Source organism: Pomacea canaliculata, linkage group LG1 (assembly GCF_003073045.1).
Source record: "Pomacea canaliculata isolate SZHN2017 linkage group LG1, ASM307304v1, whole genome shotgun sequence".
In the NCBI taxonomy this organism is placed as follows: Eukaryota; Metazoa; Mollusca; class Gastropoda; order Architaenioglossa; family Ampullariidae; genus Pomacea; species Pomacea canaliculata.
This window is the reverse complement of record NC_037590.1, coordinates 10,904,991-10,926,786: the sequence shown is the minus strand read 5'-3', so window position 1 is coordinate 10,926,786 and position 21,796 is coordinate 10,904,991. Positions and strand designations below refer to the sequence as shown.

Sequence of the window (21,796 nt, the reverse complement as noted above, 5' to 3'; positions counted from 1 at the left end):
TCTGCTCCTAAATTCAGCAATAATCCTGGTGCCACGTCTGTCGCGAAAGAGCCGGATGATGTCAACACATTTGCCAGACCTACTCATGAGGAAGATGACTCCAAAAATATGAGAATAACTATTGGCGATGATAGTGAGGCATTCGCACCTGGAGAAAGTTTGTGAAACGGAGTAATACAGACTCCACTGTAAACAATCTCCCGTAGTCTGACTTTGACAGCCAAATTTATGCTTAGCGAGAATCAACGCTGGTGTGTTTGATATTCAACCCTTGGGCGGTAAAGTAAACTAAAGATAAATGTATCTTCAAATTGGGTACGAACTGGAAGGGTTGTGTGGTCCTAGAAGGTCCGGTGATAATTTAGAGGTTACAGTCTTGCCACGGCTACAAAGAGATTTCTGTAGCTGTTGAACTGTGGTAAAGCAAACTTGGAGGTACGGGTTTATCTCCAGTTCTTAACTATGACTACAGATGCTTTCTTTTGTTCTTATAGGTATTCGATATCAATGCTACACAGGTGTGTTCAAGGCTAAAATATTTTACAGATAACCAAAGTGAAGATCTATAATAAAGTGCTACAAAACAATCTATTTTCATTTCACAAGTGTAAAAGATGTGATTATTTTATTCATGCCTAGCGATGGTGTTTAAAGTTAAGCCAGCAAACATAACCTTTAAGTTCACTCGTGTACACCAGCCGGTTCACAACTAAGGCTCCAGGTCAGTTGCTTTCTGCTGTGTTATAGGTATTCGATAGCACCATTGCTTAAGCCACCCGTACGTTCAGAGCTGAGATGTGCCGCACCAAAACTACGGCGCTTCAAAATTAGTCACATCACTTTACAAACCCCTAGCTCTAATTTTACCGAAAAAGCTTAAATATTTTCATAACTCGTTATGCTTGTTAGAGGCAGAGCAGAACTGTATTATAGAGTAACGGTAGTACATCACGGGTACAATCCCATTGAGAGCAAAGTGTCGGGTCCGATCCCCTTGAACAGTAAGAAGGGAGGAAGGAGGCGTGGAGTTGTGTGTCATTATTATAGAGTTTGAGATCTGCGACGTGTGGGATTTTTTTTTTTTGTATTTACAGTGGTTAAAATGAATGCCGGGTATTGAATGGCTGATGTGATTTGGAGGAGCGTAGCTCGTGGTAACTACTTTTATGTGTAACTTTGAGAGCAGACGGCAATGTGAGTAGAATACGTGCGGCACGTCTGTCATGTAAAAAGAAACTGAGGACTGTGGAATCTGTGAAACTGGGTCGAAAACATTCCCGTCGGATGGAAATGTGACTAAGCTGCTTCTTAAAAGTGAGACGGTTTGCTTCAAGTTGTTCAACACAGGGAGACTTTAAACATGAGAAAGATGACTTTTTGTTTGACAAACTCGTTAAATCATCTAGGAAGGCTAAGTTTTGTACTTTTCTGGAAAATGTGTCCTGCATTGACTGGGGTAAGCAGACGACAAATGTTGAGTGGAGTCAGAGTATCTGGTAGATCATTTCTGTAATGGCCATCAGCCGTTCCTTTTTATCAAAGCTGTACTAAAGGGAGTTCATTACAGGCACACAACTCCACATATCTATGCTATGTTCAGCTCCACTTCTGCTGAGTGGTATTTTACTCGATACCTTCTTTCAACCACACAACGATAATAAAACAAATTCGACTTACCCGAAGCAGCTGTCGATCATCTGTCGCAACCAACACAGGCCGAATCTAGATGATTCTTCCTCTCCTCCCTCCGTCCACCCAATTCAACGCACAACATTTAAAAAATGTCCAAAGATTATCACAACGTTCTTACATAAACGCACGTCTGACTATTCCAGATCTGTGAGCACTCGTGTGGAAACTCCAGAAAATACTTGAAAAAGCTCCATAACAGCAAGAATAAATCGTCTTGTAGCATTCTCATCCAAACAAAAATCCTTCTGGAGGATATACACCACGCAAACTGTTCGTTTATTCCTTTCACCGTATGACAACACATTCTGTGGACTCCATTTCTTTCCAAAACAGCAGACGACAAGAAAACAGCTGATGTATCAAAATCCACAGTTGGACAAGAAATATCACGTGACTTTCCTCGATACAAATTCGGTCACATTTATTTTCATATCCCCCTATAGGCCGAATACGCTCTCCGCTACGGGCTCCCTGATAACAAACCCTATTATATTATTATTATTATTATTATTATTATTATCTGTTGTCCTAGAAAGAGAACAGAGCTTGCCGAGAAGAATTTTCAAATCAAAGCATAATTCTTACTCGTCAGATGTGCACACTGTGTTCTTTTCTTTCTGTCTGCTGCATACTTTAGTCGACCTCGAGTTCCAAACGTATACCCCTTTATCTTTAAAGTCTAATTTCTTGTCTGCGGATGGCTTCTTCGTCTGTCTTTGTAATTACCAACTGCTTTTTTTTTTTCTTAGACTTTAATGTGCACTAAACATCCCAAATTTCATTTACTCAAGGTGCAACGTGTATCTCATTTATTCAAACTAGGACAAACACATGACCTCACGCATTCGTGCACAAACAAAGAGATAATGTAAAGCCAAATATGTGTTTATTTACAGTATTTACAGAGTAAGGACCAATCATTAACCTTACAACAATACTTGCGTACCAGTTATTATCCTACCTTACTTAATTCTGCTCTAAATCACCTAAATTCAACATCGACTAAAACTTAAACATGAGCCCCAGCAGCTTTTTCATCGAACTAACAACGATTCAAGGATAGGGAGGGTGAGCCGACTTTGTCTATGATGCATTGCAAGGGCTGCCATCCAGCAAACCTTGGAGTCTTGACAATAGCTAGTTATGTCCCATGCGCACAAATTTTTTCAAAAATCTTTTCATAGCTCGTTTCGTTAAATGTCGAAGTACCGAAAAGGTATCAAAAAAAAAAAAAAAAAAAAAAAAACACCAGCCTTTCCTCCAGTATTCCCATCCACGAAATATTCGCGGCCACGTAGGACTGGTCACTGTGCCACGTACAGAACACGTACACGTATGGGTATACCAGGCAGTGTAGTGGCGTCCATAGCAGCTGCAGGGCGCTCGTAGTTTGGATTCGACGGCGATGCTCCACAAGTGGTTTATTCTTTTTCATCGACATCTGACGGAAGACTTCTTCAGACAGGCTCTAACAGGTTCACATATTCATCTCCTGCAATGTGAAATAATTAGCAGGGGGATGGGGTAGGGTCGGTGGGGTGGGGTGGGGTGGGGTGGAGAGTAACAGTTTGTTTTAAATCTGTAAGTCAACTTGTCTACACCAACGTGTCACATTATGTCATACCAGGCCACTTCACACATACCAATCTTCTGTCACCACCAAGGACCAAGGACGATCTGACTTCTGTCGTCATGCAGCATGGTCAATACCTTCTGCCTAACACTAGCAGGAACTACCAGCAGTACGACCTCTCTCTTTCGGAAGGAAAGAACTTTTGTAGACACTAAATACAACTATTCTCGGACTATCATAACAAACTAACAGTGTTTTGATAGCTTGTTATATTTAAAAATCTCCGTTTTAGGCGATTTCTCTTTTTTTTCTAAGACATGAAGTGCTAGTTACAGAGTCCTCTTACTAAAGCTTAACTAGCTCTTCAAGAGACCAGTAAATGGATTGCTGTATGTCCAGGAAAAGTTCTGGACTACTATACATCCAGGTCATAATTCAACATTCTAAAACACACTCAAGCGTGTAAAAAAGTGTGTTTGGTACGAGAAAAGAGTCCAGAAATGGAACACTTTCACTTATCCGAGGTCCGTCACTTCCGGATAGCTTGAAAGTTACGAATCGGAGTTGCAGTGTTCTGTGTATGTATCCAATATGTCTGACACTGTCTGTATAAAGCATTCCTCGTGTGTTGGGGGAAAATTTAGTTTTTGTGGTAAACGTTGTCACTGTTTCTGCAAAATCTGTATAAAAAAAACTTTCCCTTAACTTGGAACAGTTGAAGGGGCATAAAAACTTGAAGCTTTAAAAAAAATACAAGGCAAAAGGACAGCGCTTTTTTTCTGTAATGTTTTAGAATAATGTAAATCTAGAATAATAAGACAATTAAAAAAAAAATCAAAACAAAGTTAAAACTTGGGAGTTAACAGGAGTCACAATTATCACCATTGTGGTGGTCATCATCATGATCATCATCGCCATCGTCATCATTATCATCGTCATCGTCATCATCTTGGTGATGACGCAAGCCCGGCAGGTTGTTGAATGCCCGCGCTAAGTTGTCTCTCAAAGCCCTCATGTCGTCGAGAAGCGCCTGCCAGCATGCCGCGCCTCCTGACCGATGTGAGTGACGTTGGCGTCTTCGCCAGCCACCTGTGTGTTGGTGAACACCACGCTGTTGGCAGCCTCCGGGATGTCGTCGTCGGGGGACACCTGGAAGGAGCAAGTGCAGCTGTCGACCTGCCGGCCGTTAAGGTTGGTGTGGAAAGCCTGAATGCTGCTGCTGCCGGGCGGACAGCAGTGGATGTTGCCTTCGCCGTCCAGGATGAAGGTCGCGGCGTTGACGCACGCTTGCTGTCCAGCATGACACGTTTCAACTGCCAAAAAAAAAAAAAAATAAAAAAAAAAATCAGAACGCGATGTGAAAGTCTTGATGCTTGCCCGAGCCGTCTTCTAACGTCGATCTGTTTGTCTATCGTCTTATTTATCTGTCTGTACTGAAAGACTACCACGGGATGTGCAATAGTTTTTAATGCTTCGTGAACTCGGAAAACGTAGCGATGGTTCACCCAAAACTTTGAGGAGACATATATCTAAAAAAGTCAGTTCTATACACAAGGCATCTCACTGTTGAGGAGTCTGACCTTGGTGTGTTGCGTGGCAGGTGCAGTTGTTGGTGTTTCTCCACTGCATGGTGTGACCAGCGGTGCAGCAGTAGTAGTCGCCGTTGAAGACGAAGAGAGCGGACAGGCCCACGTGGTCTCGACACTCGTGCTGAGAAGTCAGACATGGTGGGTCGTGACTGCCATCTGTCTCAAAGATGGTAGAGGAAGTCATCAGCATCTGTCTCCCAGTAGTTACTGACAAAGAAGGTAATTACAAACATGTCTGAAAACACAAGTTCGTTTACCACTCCCTTTCTCTTATCGTACCATCTCAAATTACAAAAAGTGGACAAACTTTTTTCTTCTGCGCAGTATGTCCAAGACACGAGGAATGGATAACTAAGGGAAGTAGCCAGGCTGTTCTCAGGTGATTATTTTGCCGTGGTTCGTTCCCTTTAACAGCCACAAAGCTTAATACTTTCGCGTATTTTCCTGTTATAAAACGTGTCTGTTTGGCGCCATGTTTTATGTTAAATATCTGTTTTTAGTTAAAGTTAAATGTCGATGTGAAAGAAAATTTCGCTGCTAGAATTTAGCAAATAAATCAAATAAAATATTACGTTTTAGTATATGCGATTTTTTTTTATTTCCATTAACTGTTTTTTCAAATTTCATTACCCATTTTTTGAAAATTGGTTTGGTTACTAGATGTAGTTATCGAGAACGAATCACAGATTATGAGAAGGAACCAGAGTAATCACTTAATAGTTTATCATGACTATCCTCAAGAAATATGTTCGTCAAATGGTTGGTTGTAAATGCTTCAATTAAGTTTTAATAGCATCATCCTTACATAGTGATGCATTACAACGAATCTCAACGTGTCCTCATAAACTGTCTACGACAGGGACTATGTGTTGTGTCAGCAACGTAAGGTAATGGATGCTAGAAAGTGGTAGACCACATGAAATATGCCTATTCTGAGAAATAAACAAACAAAAACCGAATTATTGCAGCTTTCTTTACCGTCGTTGGCAGCGATGACAGCAGTAGCAGAGAAGCAGGAGTACAGCGGTCTTCATCTCTGAGATGCTCAGGTCTGTACAGGTCGTGGGGCAGAAGTGTGGTGACCTAGCGCTGCACAGGCGTCCTTCAACTCCTGGCCGCGGAGCTTGCAGACTTTTAACGGCCGCGGACGGTCGTGAGTTAACAAAATCCTTTCAGGGCGCAAAACACTGAGTCACTGTCACGCTCCCTGTTGTCATCATCATTGTCTCACTACATCAGCTGGACAGCCTGCGGTTCTAATTGTCGGCAGGACGTGATGTCATGGACTCCACGAGCTGACATTGACATGAAGGTCAGGTGACCTACGTCCAGTAAAACAAGTTTGTGTCCAGTGTGTGTGGGTGTGCGCACACGAGTGCATACATGCGTTCGAACGTCCGTGTTCAAACAGGAAAATAACATTGGGACAGTCGATGTAAATTGGGATTATCAACCTAACAGTGTTGATTTGCAATGCATTTGTGCCTTTGTTTAAAATTAATTTCCACTTTAACAATGCTTCTACAGTATTGACTAAAACAACGACGAATGGACAGAAGTCTTTCTCCTACCAAGTCCCTCAGCTTGGAACAGATTTACCTTCAGACTTCGTCACCGATTCACTTACCACCTTTTCAGAAAAGCGACTTTACTGCCACCTTGACCAAGGACCTGCCTACCGTATGTTTGTATTTATTTCTTGTTGCGCAGGTATTCCTGCTGCAGAACTGAGCGTGTCTGATTATATGAATATGGGTACATGGTTGTTCAGTTTACTTCTGCATATCATTTCTCTAAAGCGCTTTGAGCAAAATCGTTGGAAAAGCGCTGTATCATCATCGTCGTCGTCGTCGTCGTCGTCGTGAAGGTGCGCTTAGCTTATCGTCACTGTCGTGGCGACTAATGTATGGCAAAGGTTGCAAGCATAAATGAACGAAAAGCATGTCTTTAAGTGGGCATGTATTCACATTCAAACGAGACATAAAAATCCGAATATTCTTATGTTTAACAGAAATTTTATTAGACTTCCCTCTTTAGAAGTACACTTAGACGTAATGGACACGCTTTTGATAAACTTGTATTTGTGAGACCATAATATTTTACACATGGATACATGCTATCTGGCATATAATACGAAAGCAAGTGTTGAAATAAACATTCTCTTTGGGAATATCAATACAGCATTGCCATCCTTTGTCCATTAGCCACAAAATGCAGCCTTCTACAATCTACATCGTATTGGTTCACAAGAAATTTTCGGAGCAGAGGGAATTCCTAAGAGTTATAGCTTTTTCAGCAAAATTAGATATAATATCTACTGAAGCCAAGCAAATATAATCAGATTTTCCCACACAAAGTTACCGTAACATTAAACATTCAGCCAAAAATCTGTTCTACTCTTAATGAAGACAAAGATACAGAAGATAAAGTATTCCGACACTTTTACTACAGAAACTATAATCACAAAGCTCATAATCACGACAGTAATTAGCTTTGGTATTGAAGGTCTCAGAACTATTTGAGACATGGGAAATGTGATTTTTAAAACCAACGGAATGCGTTTTGGAGAACCTTCCACATGTTGTTTGCCATTCTATAGGCGTAGTCTGCCCATGCATTTCGATTCACTGCAATATCACCAATGAGAGCCGTAGCATTGAAGGCATCCTGACTGTCCAGGAAGGACAGACCGTAGGACGACATCCATGCCCCATCCTCCTGCGTGTCCAGCAGACATGCACATGTAAATAGTTTTTGCCCTTGAGTCTGAAGCGGAAACTCTGCAAGGTGCTGTTGTCCGGGCAACAACGCTTCGTCCCGCTGTCATCCAGGACAGCATATTCGGCAGAGGCGCAGGCATCTTCTCCAGTGTTGCAAGCAATGGCTGCAATTATGCGAAATTCGATGAGAGGGTTGGGTTTATTCAAGCGATTGATTGCACCAAAAAATAACAAACCCACGTTTATGAAAACCGAAAACGTTAAAGAAATTAAGAAAACAGGAAGAAAGAATAAATATAAAAACAGTCACACAAGTTGACTGACCAAAGATGGAGTCGTAAGGAAAAGAAAGAAATCACAAACGACAAGTGCATTAAGCAAACATTCACGTTTTACAGCTTCATTTTCACATTATTAAAATGTTTCATTCATTTCACATTTGATAACATTATAAGTTCCATTCCAGTGCAAAAATGTCGAAATAATCGATGGTTAAGCATCAGTATTCTTTTATTCTTCTTGTTCAGAAGCAACACAAAAATCGACTACACTGCGTCGCTGAACGTTTTCACTCTTTTTTAAATTTGTCGTCTTGTGTTAATTAAAGGCTGGATGTTTGCACTTTATTTTCAAACGATTGTGCTGATTAAAGAATTAGTCATTAAGTAACACACCCTGGAACATTTGACAGAGGAACACACCCTCGAACATTTGACCAGCTTGTCAAAGTTGTATGTGAAGGTCACAGAAAACCAACGGTTTTTGGGGGTGGGGCGAATGTTTGTAATATTAAAACTTCGGTAAAAATGGGATACGAAACTTATTTCTTAATGTATTATCAAGATTTTTGCCCACACAACTAGACTTTCTGGAGGCTTGACGCTTCGCCCCTTTGCCCGGCCTTTACAAAGCTGCATTTTACACTCGTGAAAGACATACTGTTAATAAATACAGAGGGTGTCAGGGAGGAGTATGAGTACTCTACCTTCCTTCGTCTTTTTGCAGGAGCAGCTTTGGTCTGTCCATGCCATCTCATAGCCGGCGGCACAGCAGGACATCTTGGTGTTGATGACATAGATGCTAGTGGCCGTGGAATTAGAGGACAGGCAAAGTTCCTCCGACTCCGTGCACGAAACATCCTGTGAGCCCTCCGTTATGTCTGTTGGCATCAACAAACCCTGTCCTTTACTGCTAGCACCAACCACCTTTACATATTTCAAGAACTGGTCTCCACATTTCATATCAAAGTTTGTCTTGTGTGATTATCTATTAAGGTATAGAGTAAACAGATGTTTACGTTCAAACACAGAGAGAAGAAACGAGTACACATACAGGTATGTGAGAATGTTCAGCATTTGTAGGAGAAGAAAAACAAGAAGGAAACTGTTTGCTTAGTTCGGAAACCCCTTCATTTACTGTTTGTTTTGCTTCTTAACGAGTATTTAACTTCAGCAGGAGAAGGTTGAGTAAACTACGATGTGCGCGCATTTGTCAAAAAGAACCAAGGAGGAGGCTGTTTGTTTGACTTTGCGACGGATTTCAGAAATATGCTTTTGCGTATTTTGCGAAGGGCAACCATTTACAAATCCTGTATATACTTCAGAGACCAGATCTTTACCATTTACCTTTTGAAAAAACAATTTTGGAAAGGGGATCGCATGAAATTTTGTTTTAATCATTAACAACAATATTCTAATACATACTTTTTTCCTTTGTAAGAAGTAAGAAGATTCAGATAACGATGCTTCTAACTTTCCGTACAGAAGTGGCTTAATAGTTTAACTTTCTTTACTTTTTCCATGGTGTAGACTTGGTATATAGCCTGGCGTGTTTATTAGTTTGATTATACCAAAATTCGCAGCATTGACTGAAATATGATAGTTCTTGCACAGATATGATTGAGGGTTTCCTCTCCCTTTTCCTTTTTTTTTTTATTTTTACCTTGTCCATGTGCATACTGTTAATATACTACCTAAACGCAGATTGTAGTTTTTTCCACCTTATAACCAGCTTGATTAGAAAGAGAGAGTGCGGAAAAAAAGGAAGAAATAGAAGAACCTCACGTAGAACTGTTTAAAGGAACGCATTCTCAACATAAATCATTCTATGTATTTTTTTTATCTACATCTACTTATTTAACAACTACGCAATTATTTATGAAATTTAATAAACTATATTGTGCGACTGTAAGAAAAGTGTTTGTCAATAAGACAACTGCGCCTTACTTTCAACACCGGAGACAGTCAGGAGAGCGTGGAGCAGGAACAGAGCTGTGCAGAGCTGCTTCATTTCCACTTCACAATTTTCCTGCGATGACAAGAGATCGCCGACACCTGTGTTGTTCGAGTTTTCCAGTTGAAATGCCGAGTCCTATTGTCGGATGATGAGTAAATGGCTGGCTCATTGGACTCTGACACCCGCCCAAGCAAACATCACGACGGCCACCACCACCCTCATGAACCACCAACCCTCCCTCCCCCTGTTTTTGCCAAACAAGGTCAGAAGTTCGTCCATAGTTTTGCAGTTAATAAATGTTTTTTAAAGCCAGGAGTGTGGTGGCATTTACATGGGCACTGTGATTTGTTTCGTCTAGTTTGTGGGCTTACCTGTAGTTCAGGCTTACCTGAACTCTCGACAGGTGTTGCGGTCCTATAAACTTTAGTTCATGGCTAAAAATAATAATCGAGAACATTCTGTATTTTATTGTCAATGCCTGTGCCAGGTGTTACGGCCGAAATTCAATATACTGGCTACATCAAACTTGTTATCAATTGTTTTTCTTTACTCCAAACACGTTGTATTACCACGAACATGTATTACTGGACTGCTGGCAACGATTTTTTTCCAGTTAACTACTACAAGGTAGGTGTATACAAAGCTTCCGGTTTATTCACATTTCAGATTAATTACGAAAACGAGGCAGGTTTGTACAAAGCTTCCGGTTTAGTCACATTCATTGTTAAGGCTCGCCGACACTAACAGCGGAGAACTTCGCAAGAGGCTAAGGGTTGGTCTCGGCAGACATAGACAGTAATCCACCTGTACACTTCCGAGGTTTTACTGTCAGTCATTTGTTTATTGGCAATATCATGCACAGTAGGTTTCCACTAAACACTTTTTCGTTTTCGTTTTAAGTCCTATCTTGGGAAATTATTGTGTGTGTGTGTGGAGTCACTCCAGGCAAATACTGTTGCGACAAGAAACAACAAAGAGTTTTATGAAAACGGAAATAAATAAAGCACGTTATATTCGCCAAAATGATAAATGATAAGTGTTCATGTATGACGGTTCACATAAGCCTCGCACACGTTTTCATACATAGCGAACGGACAGACACACATCACCAGCTCTCGACATGTCTTGAAATCAGTGACCACCATCTGTTAAGCATCCTGCTGCGGAGTGTCTGACGTCAGCACATCATCTAAGAACATTTCAAGTACACTTTTCACCGACAACAAATGTTTGTTCCAGCGCAGAAGGCACACGATTTTCGGTGGCTGCGTGTTTAGTGTTTTATTGCGAGGCCTCCGTCACGACTAGGTCAAGAAGCATGTTCGGGTGGCCACGGTCCGTTGCTTCCAGTTCGTGTGTTACAAGATTAGACTAGAGAGTCAATGTGCTGTGCGTGCGTCCAAGCTGTCTGGCTGGTCACATCAGCAGGCTGTGCAGAGATGACAGAATCACCGCGCAGAACAAAGGAAACTGTGAGGACCAGGAGCAGGAGCGAAGCTTCCATGTTCGATGATGATGACATGCCGGCGTGTGCTGGTCACGCGGACAGCAGTTGTGGCAGTTCTGTTGGCAGCAGGTGTGGTGGTAATGGTTGTCTTGCTGCTCACTGTTGTGGAGAGCGATGAAGGTGCTCGTGTAGAAGGCGTGGATAGTGTGCTGATGATGCTGGTGGGCAGTGTGGTGCTCGACGGGTGCGGTACTGTATTCGAGTCCACGACCTTCACGCTGACGTCAGGATAGTGCGACCCGACAGCACTGACTATGGCCTTGAGAAGTGGGTAACGGCCTTGACCGCAGAAGGCGCCCCGGAAGTCGTCCAGATCGAGAGACCAGAGCATGATCCCACCAAGTTTGTGTTTCACGGCGTAATCTACCTGTGGGACAGACAACAACATCTGACATCTACAGTGAGCTCATCGCATGTTGAGAAGCTGCGTGTTGATGTAATCAACAACTGAGAGATAATGAAATAATTTAGTGTAGTCGGAAGATGAGCGATGAGTCTAGATGTCGCTGGAGAAGTGTGGTTATATTAGGGCAGGATCGCTAGTCTGTGGAAGGTATTTACTTAAAGCAAAATTTGTGTCTGTCCCATCAGTGCGGTTCAGGGCCATCTTCGATTACATTGTCACGACCTGATGTCAGAACAAAACTTACTTTTTCTTTGATACTCCTAGGGTCGTCGTAGCCAACCCACTGAACGCCGAAGTACGCATAGGGAACACGTTGTACATCGTCCCACACAGACACACCGCCTGTGCCTATGGACTCGCAAACCTGTGCAGAGAAATGGATGCCCATCAGAAATCAAACCTATTTAGTTTACCTTAATATGCACCTTTGTAATGAGAAAGGTGTATGTTGGACCAGATACTTTAAACCTATGAAGTGCGGGGATGAAAAGTTAGCCTTAAAAGATCATGTTATAGTAAAATATAACAAACTTAAACATAAGATGAAGATGGACGATAGTAACAGCGAACTCGCCTGACCTCAAAAAATGCCATCTGGCCGTCCAGCTTGCGCCATTTTCCTGGGACACCCGGGCCCATAGTGGGAGACCCCACCCCGTTTTCAGAGGCGTTGACGAGGGTGAACACCTGGCCGTACCCGGCAATACCCAGAACTAGTTTTTCTGCCACCGCTCCACGGCGTAGCCACTCTTGTACTGCCCAGTCCTGGACAAACATTTCGAACTTTATAATTTGATAATATTAGCAGGGAGCAGATTAACTGATGTAAGGATTTCTGATCAAACGGTTCATCAATCAATTTTTAAATGTTTCTCCTATCGAAGCAGTTTATTTATAAAGTAAACTCTTTGTACTTTGACATAATCTGGCCTGTTGCCCAAACAGTTAAAATGGCATTTAAAATGAATGTATTAGAACCATAATTCTGTGTGCAGTAAAGTTCGTGTTGGATTACGCATTTTTTAAGCATAAAAAATATATTACTGCGAGATAATGTATCAAGAGGATAGAAAACTTCGCAGTTTCAAGTATACAGACCCCGTCATTACATTTAGAACAAAGACTTGTCTATGATTAAATCAGAAAAACACACACAAAACATCCATAAAATATGCAAGAGAATATTGTTCTGCGTAAGCAGACAGAGAAATGCAGATGGGTAGAGAGAGCGACATGGATGCACAGCTGTGGCTGTTGTATGAAGGCCTTTTAATTCCATTCCCATTGCTCGTCAGCCCCTTGTTTATCCTCAGCATTGTTCTCGGACTTTCCATCAGCGTCACCAAATGCCGAGCCTTTTAACTCAGTCACGCGCTGTCATCCTGAACTATTTTTCACCTGGGGAAGGGGAAGGTGGGGGTAAGTATTCCTGCTGTCGGGGGGGAGAGGATGCTGCACCGTGGAGTGTTGTAAACATGGCGCTGCGCCAAAAATCCTGGACTGGACCGCTGAGTTGGAATACCTGGCGATCACTTAATTCTGAAACTATAGGGTCCTGTACCGTTATTTTTCATATTTTTGTTGACCATTTCAAGCCAACCATGCTGCTTTGGTGTAGTACTGCATACCTTGAGCTGCTTACTCTTTTTAATGGAAGGAAGCTTGGAATGGGAAACTCGGGGAATCGAGCACCACCAAAAGGAAAATATTAAATCTTGATTAGGCTGCTTTATTTAACTAGCGTGAAACTCTTCAGACACACATCATGAGGTAAAGCAGCATGTACCTAGTATTTGTTTATTACAATAGCCTATATATATATATGTTTATGGTGCTACCTGGTTCTGACACAGCGCTCACTGCAAATGCGGACCCAATTGCAGCACGGAAACATCGCCAACCGCATCCAGTAAATGGGAGATAAACATTGCGGCGCTACCCACCCACTCCTGCCTCTCTCTCTATCACACACACACAATTGTAATTAATATCAAACATGTCAATACAGTGTTAGGATGTGTGTGCGTGCATATTGCATGCAGCCAAGTCCTATTTACTGCATGAGAGAATCACTGATTTCTATTTTCAATATTTACAGGTTCTAAAGTGAAAAATTATTTATTGTATGAAGGTTCTCAAAATAACCATGAAAACCTAAGTGGATAAAAGTGAGAGTGAACAGAAAAAAGAAATAAAATACCATAAAGCACAGCTTAGCAGATATGTAAATCAATAGAGGACAGAAGGAAATGTCAAAAGGTTAATACCACGCTCAGCTGGGAGAGAACCTGGTGTCGTTGAGGCGGGAGTACAGCGGACTATTGAAGCTCGTGATCTTGTTCCACGAACCGTGAAAATCGTACGCCATGAGGTTGACAAAGTCGACAAGGCTGCAGTTGCAAATAACAGAATATAATGTACCATTGATAAAATTTACATTAAATAGAAATAAATAGTGATATTAGAACTCAGCATAAACCACTCTTTTTCTGGCTTATTCTCCGTTTCCAATAGAACGGATGGACAAACAGACTAGTTCGTTTCCCGTGATAATGCACTGTCGCTGATTTGTGTTGATGGCGATTAATAAAATGCCAAGATGTTCAAATATTAAATGACACTCAACTATGTGTAAATCTTAAAGATAAACGAAGCGTGCCAGCTCGTTTGTTGGAACATAACGATGTACAGGACATCAATGCCCTTGTTGTACAAAGTTCTAGACCCTCAGCCACTGTGGTGAAGTGCAAGGTGTGCTGACTTTCTACTGACATTTGTCGTGGCAACATTTGCGCTGACGGCCATAATCTCTACGAATATGTCACCATGAAGAGCACGATAAATAGTAATGACCTTTGTACATCCCTCTGGCTCATTAGTGTTAACGCATTACCGCTTTCACCTGCATTTTAACACAGCCGGAAATATTGTATTTTTGTAATTATCCTTTATTTCACTAACCTATACTGAAATGAAAATTATATGCAAAATATGCACTTGGGTAACCGAGTCTTGATAATGCATCATCATCGTCGTTGTCGTTATCGTTGACATCATCGTTGTTTAAGAAAGAGCATGACAATACTAAGATTAACTAAGTACTCACCTGGTCACCTCTTGAATCTCGTATCCGGCTTCCATCTGCGACAGACTGACTGGTGCTGCCACCGAGAGCAAGAGTGGTGCCATCTGGCGTCGCCTCGCATCCTCTTCAAATTCAGCCCGTATCGTCTGCGAGTGACACCACAGCTACTACTTATCAACTACCCAGGTCTATTCACCAATAATATTTTCAAGTGTTTTGGCTGATTGCTGCTATGTGATCTCGTCTGAGTTGTAAAGGCTATAAATGTCCTCCACAGTCAGCGGTTTTATCATATTTTCCTTCTATCTTTCTGTCTTCCTCTCTGTCAGTCTCTCCCTTCTCTCTATATATATATAAAACGAGAAAGAGAGAAGAATTCTTGAATTCTTGAGCACATAATGAACGTGTTGTACGTACCTGCAACAAGATGGTAAAATTCTGCTTCGTTTCGGGTGGTGTGCCCGGGTACTCCCAGTCGATGTCCAGTCCATCAAATCCATAGGCACGTAAGTAATTCACGGCGCTGGCAGCAAAACTCTTTCGTCCTCGGTCTGTGCTGACGACCTTCATTCGGGCAAGACGCCATGATGAAAGTATTAATGAATCGCGGGACAAAAATGAGATGCGCAAACTGTCATTATGAAACTGTGATAGATGACAACGATGAAGACGGAAGATCGTGACCAAAGTGAGGTGTGGGTGTGCAATAGAATATATTATTTATTTCGATACAAATGCTTTTCGAAGTTAACAAAAAAAAAAAAAAAAATGGAATGCTTTCCCTTTAACTACATCATGAATGAAAAAAGGGTGGATGGTTGGGTGGCTGACTGGCTGGTTGGTTGTTTGGGCAGAAAAAATCTTGCAGCGATTTTTCACTATGGTTGCACAGTGAGAGGGAGGGGGAAGAAATCCGAGTACTCGGAAAAACCCCGAGGCAAAGCCCTTCGAACAGGTGTCCAGAGACGAGATCTGAACCCTGAGCCGCTCACTGCACTGTCTGGCGCCCCATTACCGCAACGAAGTCTCTGCCCCAGTTTAAAAGCCAATTAAGGGACCAATCAGCAAGCGCCTCGTCAGACCACTACTCCCACCCTTGCACACCCAGTCGTGTTCACGTTACCGTGACGAAGTCCTCGTTGGCCTGGACTGAGCCGCCCACGCTGAGCAGCGTCTTGAGCTGTGTGGTTGCCTTGATGGCGTTGAACTGACGGTATCGCTGCGCTCGTCCTCCTGCCGCTCCGCCAGGTGCGTGACGATGGGCATGAGCGTGGCGCTGCTGGCGTTGAGGGCCGCGAAGGCGTACAGCAGGTGAGTGCACAGGTAGGGCTCGATGTCGTCCAGGTCAAAGCGCGTGTCCACCACCTTGATGTCCCGCGACCAGTTGGTGAAGTAGCAGACGCGCCGAAAGCCCAGCACTGCAACTGTTCCGGCGCCATTAGCTTGTGTGATGTGAGGCGGGGGGGAATATGGAGGAAACAACGGCGAGAATGGCTTTAGGGCCGTGTGAGGGCCGGGTAGATCTGTACCATGCTGGGTTCTGCGATGTCTGGTATAGATTACTAGCATGTGTGGGTGTATGTCTACAATGTAGAACTTCGCCTATACTCATCCATGGTTTATTGCCTTGCCGAGCTATTCAATAGTTTCTTCCTTTATTTGTTTGGGTTTTTTTTTAAGTGATGAAGGGATAAATTCTGTACATCTGTGTATGTAAATTTCTAACATGTTATTATGTTTTTAATGCAACTTGTTGCCAGTTTCATTACCAACGACTTTTTTTTTATATATCTAGATTCTCCCCACCCCCATCCCCCTTCCTCTTTCCTTTACCCTCTCTTATGTTCAAGTGATTTACTGCACGACACAAGAAAAAATATATATTTTTTTATATTATAGGATATATATATATATACGTTCGGGTGATTAACTGAACTACACAAGAAAATATAGATATATTATATTATAGGATATATATATATATATATAATATCTTAATACACCAGATATAAGTTTTTCAGTCTTATGATGAACGACAAAGATTGAACACAAAATCAAACAGGTTTGAACATACGACAATACAAACCTACATTTAACATTTCTTTTATTATTTTTCTGTTCAAACTGCAAGTTTCATAGGCCTCATACTCGGTATGTTAGAAATGTGCGGCAGAGGTGTACTTACCTGATGGAAAGAGGAGACAGGCGGCTAGAAGAAAGCTGAAACATTTCACGGCGCGACCCAGCATGTCTGCCTCCCACAAAGTCTGGGCAGAAAAGAAAACAGAGCGAGAGCTCGACATTATCCTGCCATTTCGCTGTAAGCCTCGGATGCTCACTCGCCCTAGCGGGACTGCTAACTCACTCTCATCTGTGCCCCTCAACAAGCAGAAACTCTTCTGTGCTTTGTGCAGCAGTTGCATACTTATTGACACTTGATTTTAAACAAAAATTTGAAAAGTAGTTTCAAGAAATATTCCGCTTTGCTATAATGAGACAAAAATATTTTACAATCGGAAAGGAAATATAGGAAGACAAATGTAAGACACTGTTATCCGTTAGCAGAGTTGGTTTTTTTAAAAAAAAAAAATAAAGGTTCAATGAGGTTTAGAGGAGTAGGTGACTGTGAGAGAGAAAGAGGAAGGTGTAGGATCGTGTGTAGATGGGAAGGTGTGAATACCTTCAAATCAAACATTTAACTAAGTGTAGTGTAAGCTACCACTACATCTTGGAGATGGGTTCAACTCTCAGTGGCATAAATGTTCATGTTAGTAGTCTCGTCTCCGTCGTTGTTGTGTTGGTGGTGATGTTAGTGGTATGTCAGACATGATTACCAGATGATGAATCCCAAAAGACCAACACGATCAACTGAAGACAACGGCGACTATCAACAGTCACGTTAAGCAAACAAACAGCTGAGACAGCAAACTGCTTTCACTGACCTCCAAATGTAAGTCACGATGTCAGGCCTGAAAAGTTTAAACACTAGCTATTTCCAACATCTATATCGCACACTGAAATCACGTGAAGAAACTTTTAATACTTGCTGCCTACTGTTCACAGGTTACACCACACATTGAGGTCATGCGAGGAAACTTTGAATATTTGCTGTCCATTGTCTTGCCCACACATTCCGGTCATGTGACGAGGTGCTACCTCCGAGCGCAATGAAACATCTGTAAGCCTTGTATTCTTTGAGAGGATTGGCAAAGGATATAGACAGAAGTAATTCTCGACTGCTGAGCTGTTACCACCACACACACTCACACACCCACGCACACAAAAAATAAAAGTTTATTTAAATATCTTACCTTACAGATCCTGTTCCTGGCGAGAAAAGTTGAGCTGAGTAAGCTGACTCTGGTGTGTGTGTGTATTGAGGGGGTTGGGCTTAGTTTGTATACTTTTAGAAACAGTATCTGCTTTTCCTCTCAAACTATCAGAAGGTTGTCCAACACTTGACACCTAAAATACATGTGCGTGCGTGTGTGTGTGTGTGTTGGTGTGAGAGACAGAGTGCTAGGAGGTGCCAGGTCTGGCCGGACAGCGATCCTCCGCCTCGTTACTCTCGTTGCTAACATCACCAGCGCATACACGGCGCGGTGTCGCTCACCACCACAGATGTAGCACAGTGTGGAAAAGTCACCGCAGCGACACCAGGCGCACGAACTACAGAGAATTAAAGTGTATGTCCATCCACAGGCATTACATGACCAGTTCACCTTGATTTCCTCCCACAAGACCAATTAGCTAGCTGACAAGTTTACCCGTACACACAAACTTCTCACCTGACTGCCCTTTTGTGCACGTCACTTCCGTTTGTCACCTTTTCTTCCGTTCTTCCCACCCCTTTCATCCAAATTTTTTTTTTACTTTTAAATCGTTTTCCGATCTACTTTCCTTCCCTGGTTCGTCTATCCCTTATTGTTTGACAAGGGGGCGGTTAACAAGCATGTTCAAACAGACCCACACAGTCTAACCACAGCATCCAAACTGTCACTCCAAGCAATAGCTCGTCCATTTTCACAGAGTCAAGCAGCTTCGAATTCCCCTCAAAATTGTTCGCTTGTTTCCAACAATCTTGTGGCGCGGAGAATACTCCAAGTTGTGTTAGTTGAGACTAGCTGGTGGACACTAAATAGTGTCTGGATTTTGTCGAGAATGGCCTACAATTTGCACAGACGTCCGAAGAGTGACCAAACAAGCTTAAATGTCTAGTCGAGTAATATTTTATATTTCTATCATTCTAATGTCTGGTTAAAACTAAGCGCCAGATTCTATTTCTCCAAATCTGGGTAGCTAGCCCTCTTCTGTCCTCGAGATACCCGCCTGTAAGCATCATCATGCACACAGAGGTCAGCACTCGTGAAGTCATGTTTGGCCACATGCATGTATGCCTAATTAACACCTGGTCTCAGATCCAGCCTTGACAACATTAACGTTTAATCCTGACGTCTGCTATTAACCTCAGAAAAGAAATGGTGGGGAAGGAGGTATTCCCCAAGATTTGAAAAAAAAGTACCTTGCACTGAGCCTTACCTAGTTACAAGACTACAACCCACGAGGTCGCTAAAGAGTTATCTAGTGTACAGACAGCACAGTGGGATTTTCAATGCAAAGAAAACACAGAACAAAGCAAAATCCTCGAACGTGATGCTGGCTCATCCTTTCATGCTATCTGCAGTTTATGTGACCCAGTATAAGCCTTTGCCACTAAGCCATAAATAAACCAGAGTGTGAACTTAAAAGCGTGCCTCGTTTGAATATGAATAATTCACGGGCTGTTCAAACAACAAGCAATTGCAACCCACTTTTTTGTTCCCCGTTCGGTCATTCCTTTTCACGAGCACCTTCCCATGTCCTGTTTGCTGTCCTGTCTAGAAGCACTGGATGTGACGAGGGATGCATTTTAAAGACCAACCTGAACGGCTTGTGTTTTTTTCCCCAGATATCAGTAGATATAGTCTATATAAACCTAACCTGTAAATTTCAGCCTCCAAAACCATCCGCTAATTATCCGCTACGATTCGCACCTGCGATTAGCGAGCGTTGATAAGAATGTACTACGTCACGTTGGTACACCATTGACAACATTGCCTGCAGTCAACACTAATAAACTAAGTCCAAATAAACTAAGGATACAATACGATACCCAAGAAATCCTCTCCATTGCAGAACTTTTCCTGATGCCAAACCTCCCATACAGAGTAAATTTGCAAGAACGCGAATAAATAAAATAAAACTAAACAAGAAAACAAATAAAGGTGTAGCTCAGCCATTGAGATTTCTGTTTCAGAACGTTACACTACAAGCAATCGTTTTAGTTATTGCTATGAATATGTTTTCTGTATTTGATTTTTATTCTTCGTTTAGTGAGGTTGTTTATTCTTTTATAGTTTATATGTTATATATTTGTTTTCCTGTCCCTCGTATGCTGTCCATTATTCGTTGTTGTTCTTAAGCGCATATAAGAGCATGCTCCTTAGGAGTGTGAGTATGCGTTTGACAAATTTTACATTAATTATTTGAAGCTGCACTGTGACAACTGACTATATACGTTGTATGGGTTCCGAACAAGCCGGTAGAGCGAACAGCGAAGGAGAGAAACTTTTTGCTTAAAAATAAAAAAGCAAAACTAACTTTCAACACGTGTTTCATTTGTTGATCATTTCAGGTCAAGACACAAGTCCCCCTGCCGCACCTATTTGCCAGTGTTGAAACACTTCGCTGTGGACGTTGAAGTTCGGATGAACCTATCCGCAGCGCCCCCTAGCGGAGCATCTTGTGGAGGCCGGCAAGTGTGGTGCCGACTTGTCTTTTTTCTTTCCAATTCCTTTATCTTATTTCGCGCTTCGCTGATCAGAAATTTTAAATAATTAAATTGTCCCCGTAGGCCTGCATGTGTAGATTGTAGAATACATTATTTTGCGCCCCATCAAACCTCCCCCCCCAATTCAAATTTTATTTTATTCTTTACTTTTTTTCATTTTCGTTCGTGTTTTTCCTTAACAGACCCACCGAGCGCATTTTCGGAGCATGACACTAACAGGCTGCGCTTTCCAGACCTCGACACACTCTTACTGTCGACGCAGGGCCTCGGGATGCAAAAGTAAACCTTGGGAACCGAATTCTGGTCAAAAGGTCAAAGGTCCACAGGGGACATGGTTAACAAACTTCTCCTGACCCCCATCCCAAACAAACTTCTATATTCGGAATGGAACACTAACGAGTATGGTGTCCAGTCTAGGTTTTAGTCTAGGTGTGCGGTATTCCACAGCTTTCATATATATATATACACAGGATACTTACAGCATCACTTTTCGCAATACACTTTGTGGCTTGATTACACCGCCATTGCATTGTCCATTGACAAACGAAAAAAGTTGGAATACAGGCGCGCATGCAAGCACACTCACACGGAGGGAGGTTGGGCAGCTTCCCTTCAGGCTTGGGGGGGCTCAGTGAGTTACAGCGCCTGGCCGGGGCAGACGCGACTGGCGGGGTGAGGGTGGGCGTCCAGGGGAGATTACAGTGTCAGGCGTGAGCTGCGTGATGTGCAGACGATCATGTCTCAAGCTCATCAGCGCCTGTCCGCGCTCAGCACGCTCGGCAATGGTCTGAAGGCCACACGGTGAAAGTCCAGCAAAATCCCCCCCCACCCCAAACGTCTAGCTTGTTTTGAAAAATGATACTTTAGTGTCAAAACAACTAAACAAGAAAAATACCCAACGCATGACATGCAACACTAAAGCAGATGTGAAGACACCTACAATTTTTTAACGATAGGAGTGATAGCCAGACTAAGACAACCGTAAAATTTCACCTACCTACCTCCGACATCACATCCAATGCGTCCATGTGCCAAAAAGCAAACTTTATTCTCAAGAAACATTTTAAAGTGATTTCACTATTCATGACCTGGTGATCATGCTCGATGGGAGACCTCCACAAGAAAAACAAGTAAACTGCTCTACTTGTCCCTGGCCTCT

At 42.4% G+C, this 21,796-nt stretch overlaps 3 protein-coding genes across 3 annotated transcripts; all 3 read right to left on the bottom strand.

Moving 5' to 3' along the window:
• Positions 1 to 3,230: 3,230 nt before the first annotated feature.
• LOC112567561 lies at positions 3,231 to 5,973 on the bottom strand. Its single transcript, XM_025244260.1, has 3 exons — positions 5,833 to 5,973; positions 4,846 to 5,010; positions 3,231 to 4,578 (listed from the first exon to the last, which is right to left on the bottom strand). Exons 2-3 carry the CDS (start codon positions 4,892 to 4,894, stop codon positions 4,277 to 4,279), a joined length of 351 nt encoding a protein of 116 aa, XP_025100045.1. The 5' UTR covers positions 4,895 to 5,010; positions 5,833 to 5,973; the 3' UTR covers positions 3,231 to 4,276.
• Positions 5,974 to 6,852: 879 nt separating this feature from the next.
• On the bottom strand, positions 6,853 to 9,988 carry LOC112574334. The gene is made up of 3 exons (XM_025255356.1): positions 9,800 to 9,988; positions 8,560 to 8,733; positions 6,853 to 7,738 (listed from the first exon to the last, which is right to left on the bottom strand). The coding sequence occupies exons 1-3, from the start codon at positions 9,861 to 9,863 to the stop codon at positions 7,479 to 7,481; spliced, it is 498 nt and encodes a 165-aa protein (XP_025111141.1). The 5' UTR covers positions 9,864 to 9,988; the 3' UTR covers positions 6,853 to 7,478.
• An 816-nt stretch (positions 9,989 to 10,804) lies between these two features.
• LOC112558521 (acidic mammalian chitinase-like) lies at positions 10,805 to 15,544 on the bottom strand. Its single transcript, XM_025229053.1, has 6 exons — positions 15,225 to 15,544; positions 14,829 to 14,953; positions 13,997 to 14,112; positions 12,302 to 12,510; positions 11,967 to 12,086; positions 10,805 to 11,683 (listed from the first exon to the last, which is right to left on the bottom strand). The coding sequence occupies exons 1-6, from the start codon at positions 15,375 to 15,377 to the stop codon at positions 11,258 to 11,260; spliced, it is 1,149 nt and encodes a 382-aa protein (XP_025084838.1). The 5' UTR covers positions 15,378 to 15,544; the 3' UTR covers positions 10,805 to 11,257.
• Positions 15,545 to 21,796: the final 6,252 nt, after the last annotated feature.

Coding starts and splice junctions, on each gene's coding strand:
- LOC112567561 (XM_025244260.1), bottom strand. CDS start 4,894: ATGCAGTGGAGAAACACCAACAACTGCACCTGCCACGCAACACACCAA. Junction 4,579..4,845: donor CTGCCACGCAACACACCAAG/GTCAGACTCCTC, acceptor TTTTTTTGGCAG/TTGAAACGTGTCATGCTGGA.
- LOC112558521 (XM_025229053.1), bottom strand. CDS start 15,377: ATGAAGGTCGTCAGCACAGACCGAGGACGAAAGAGTTTTGCTGCCAGC. Junction 12,511..13,996: donor CACCAGGTTCTCTCCCAGCT/GAGCGTGGTATT, acceptor ATTATCAAATTA/TAAAGTTCGAAATGTTTGTC. Junction 12,087..12,301: donor GCCAGATGGCATTTTTTGAG/GTCAGGCGAGTT, acceptor TTCTCTGCACAG/GTTTGCGAGTCCATAGGCAC.
- LOC112574334 (XM_025255356.1), bottom strand. CDS start 9,863: ATGAAGCAGCTCTGCACAGCTCTGTTCCTGCTCCACGCTCTCCTGACT. Junction 8,734..9,799: donor GACTGTCTCCGGTGTTGAAA/GTAAGGCGCAGT, acceptor TGATGCCAACAG/ACATAACGGAGGGCTCACAG. Junction 7,739..8,559: donor CTGCAAAAAGACGAAGGAAG/GTAGAGTACTCA, acceptor GCATAATTGCAG/CCATTGCTTGCAACACTGGA.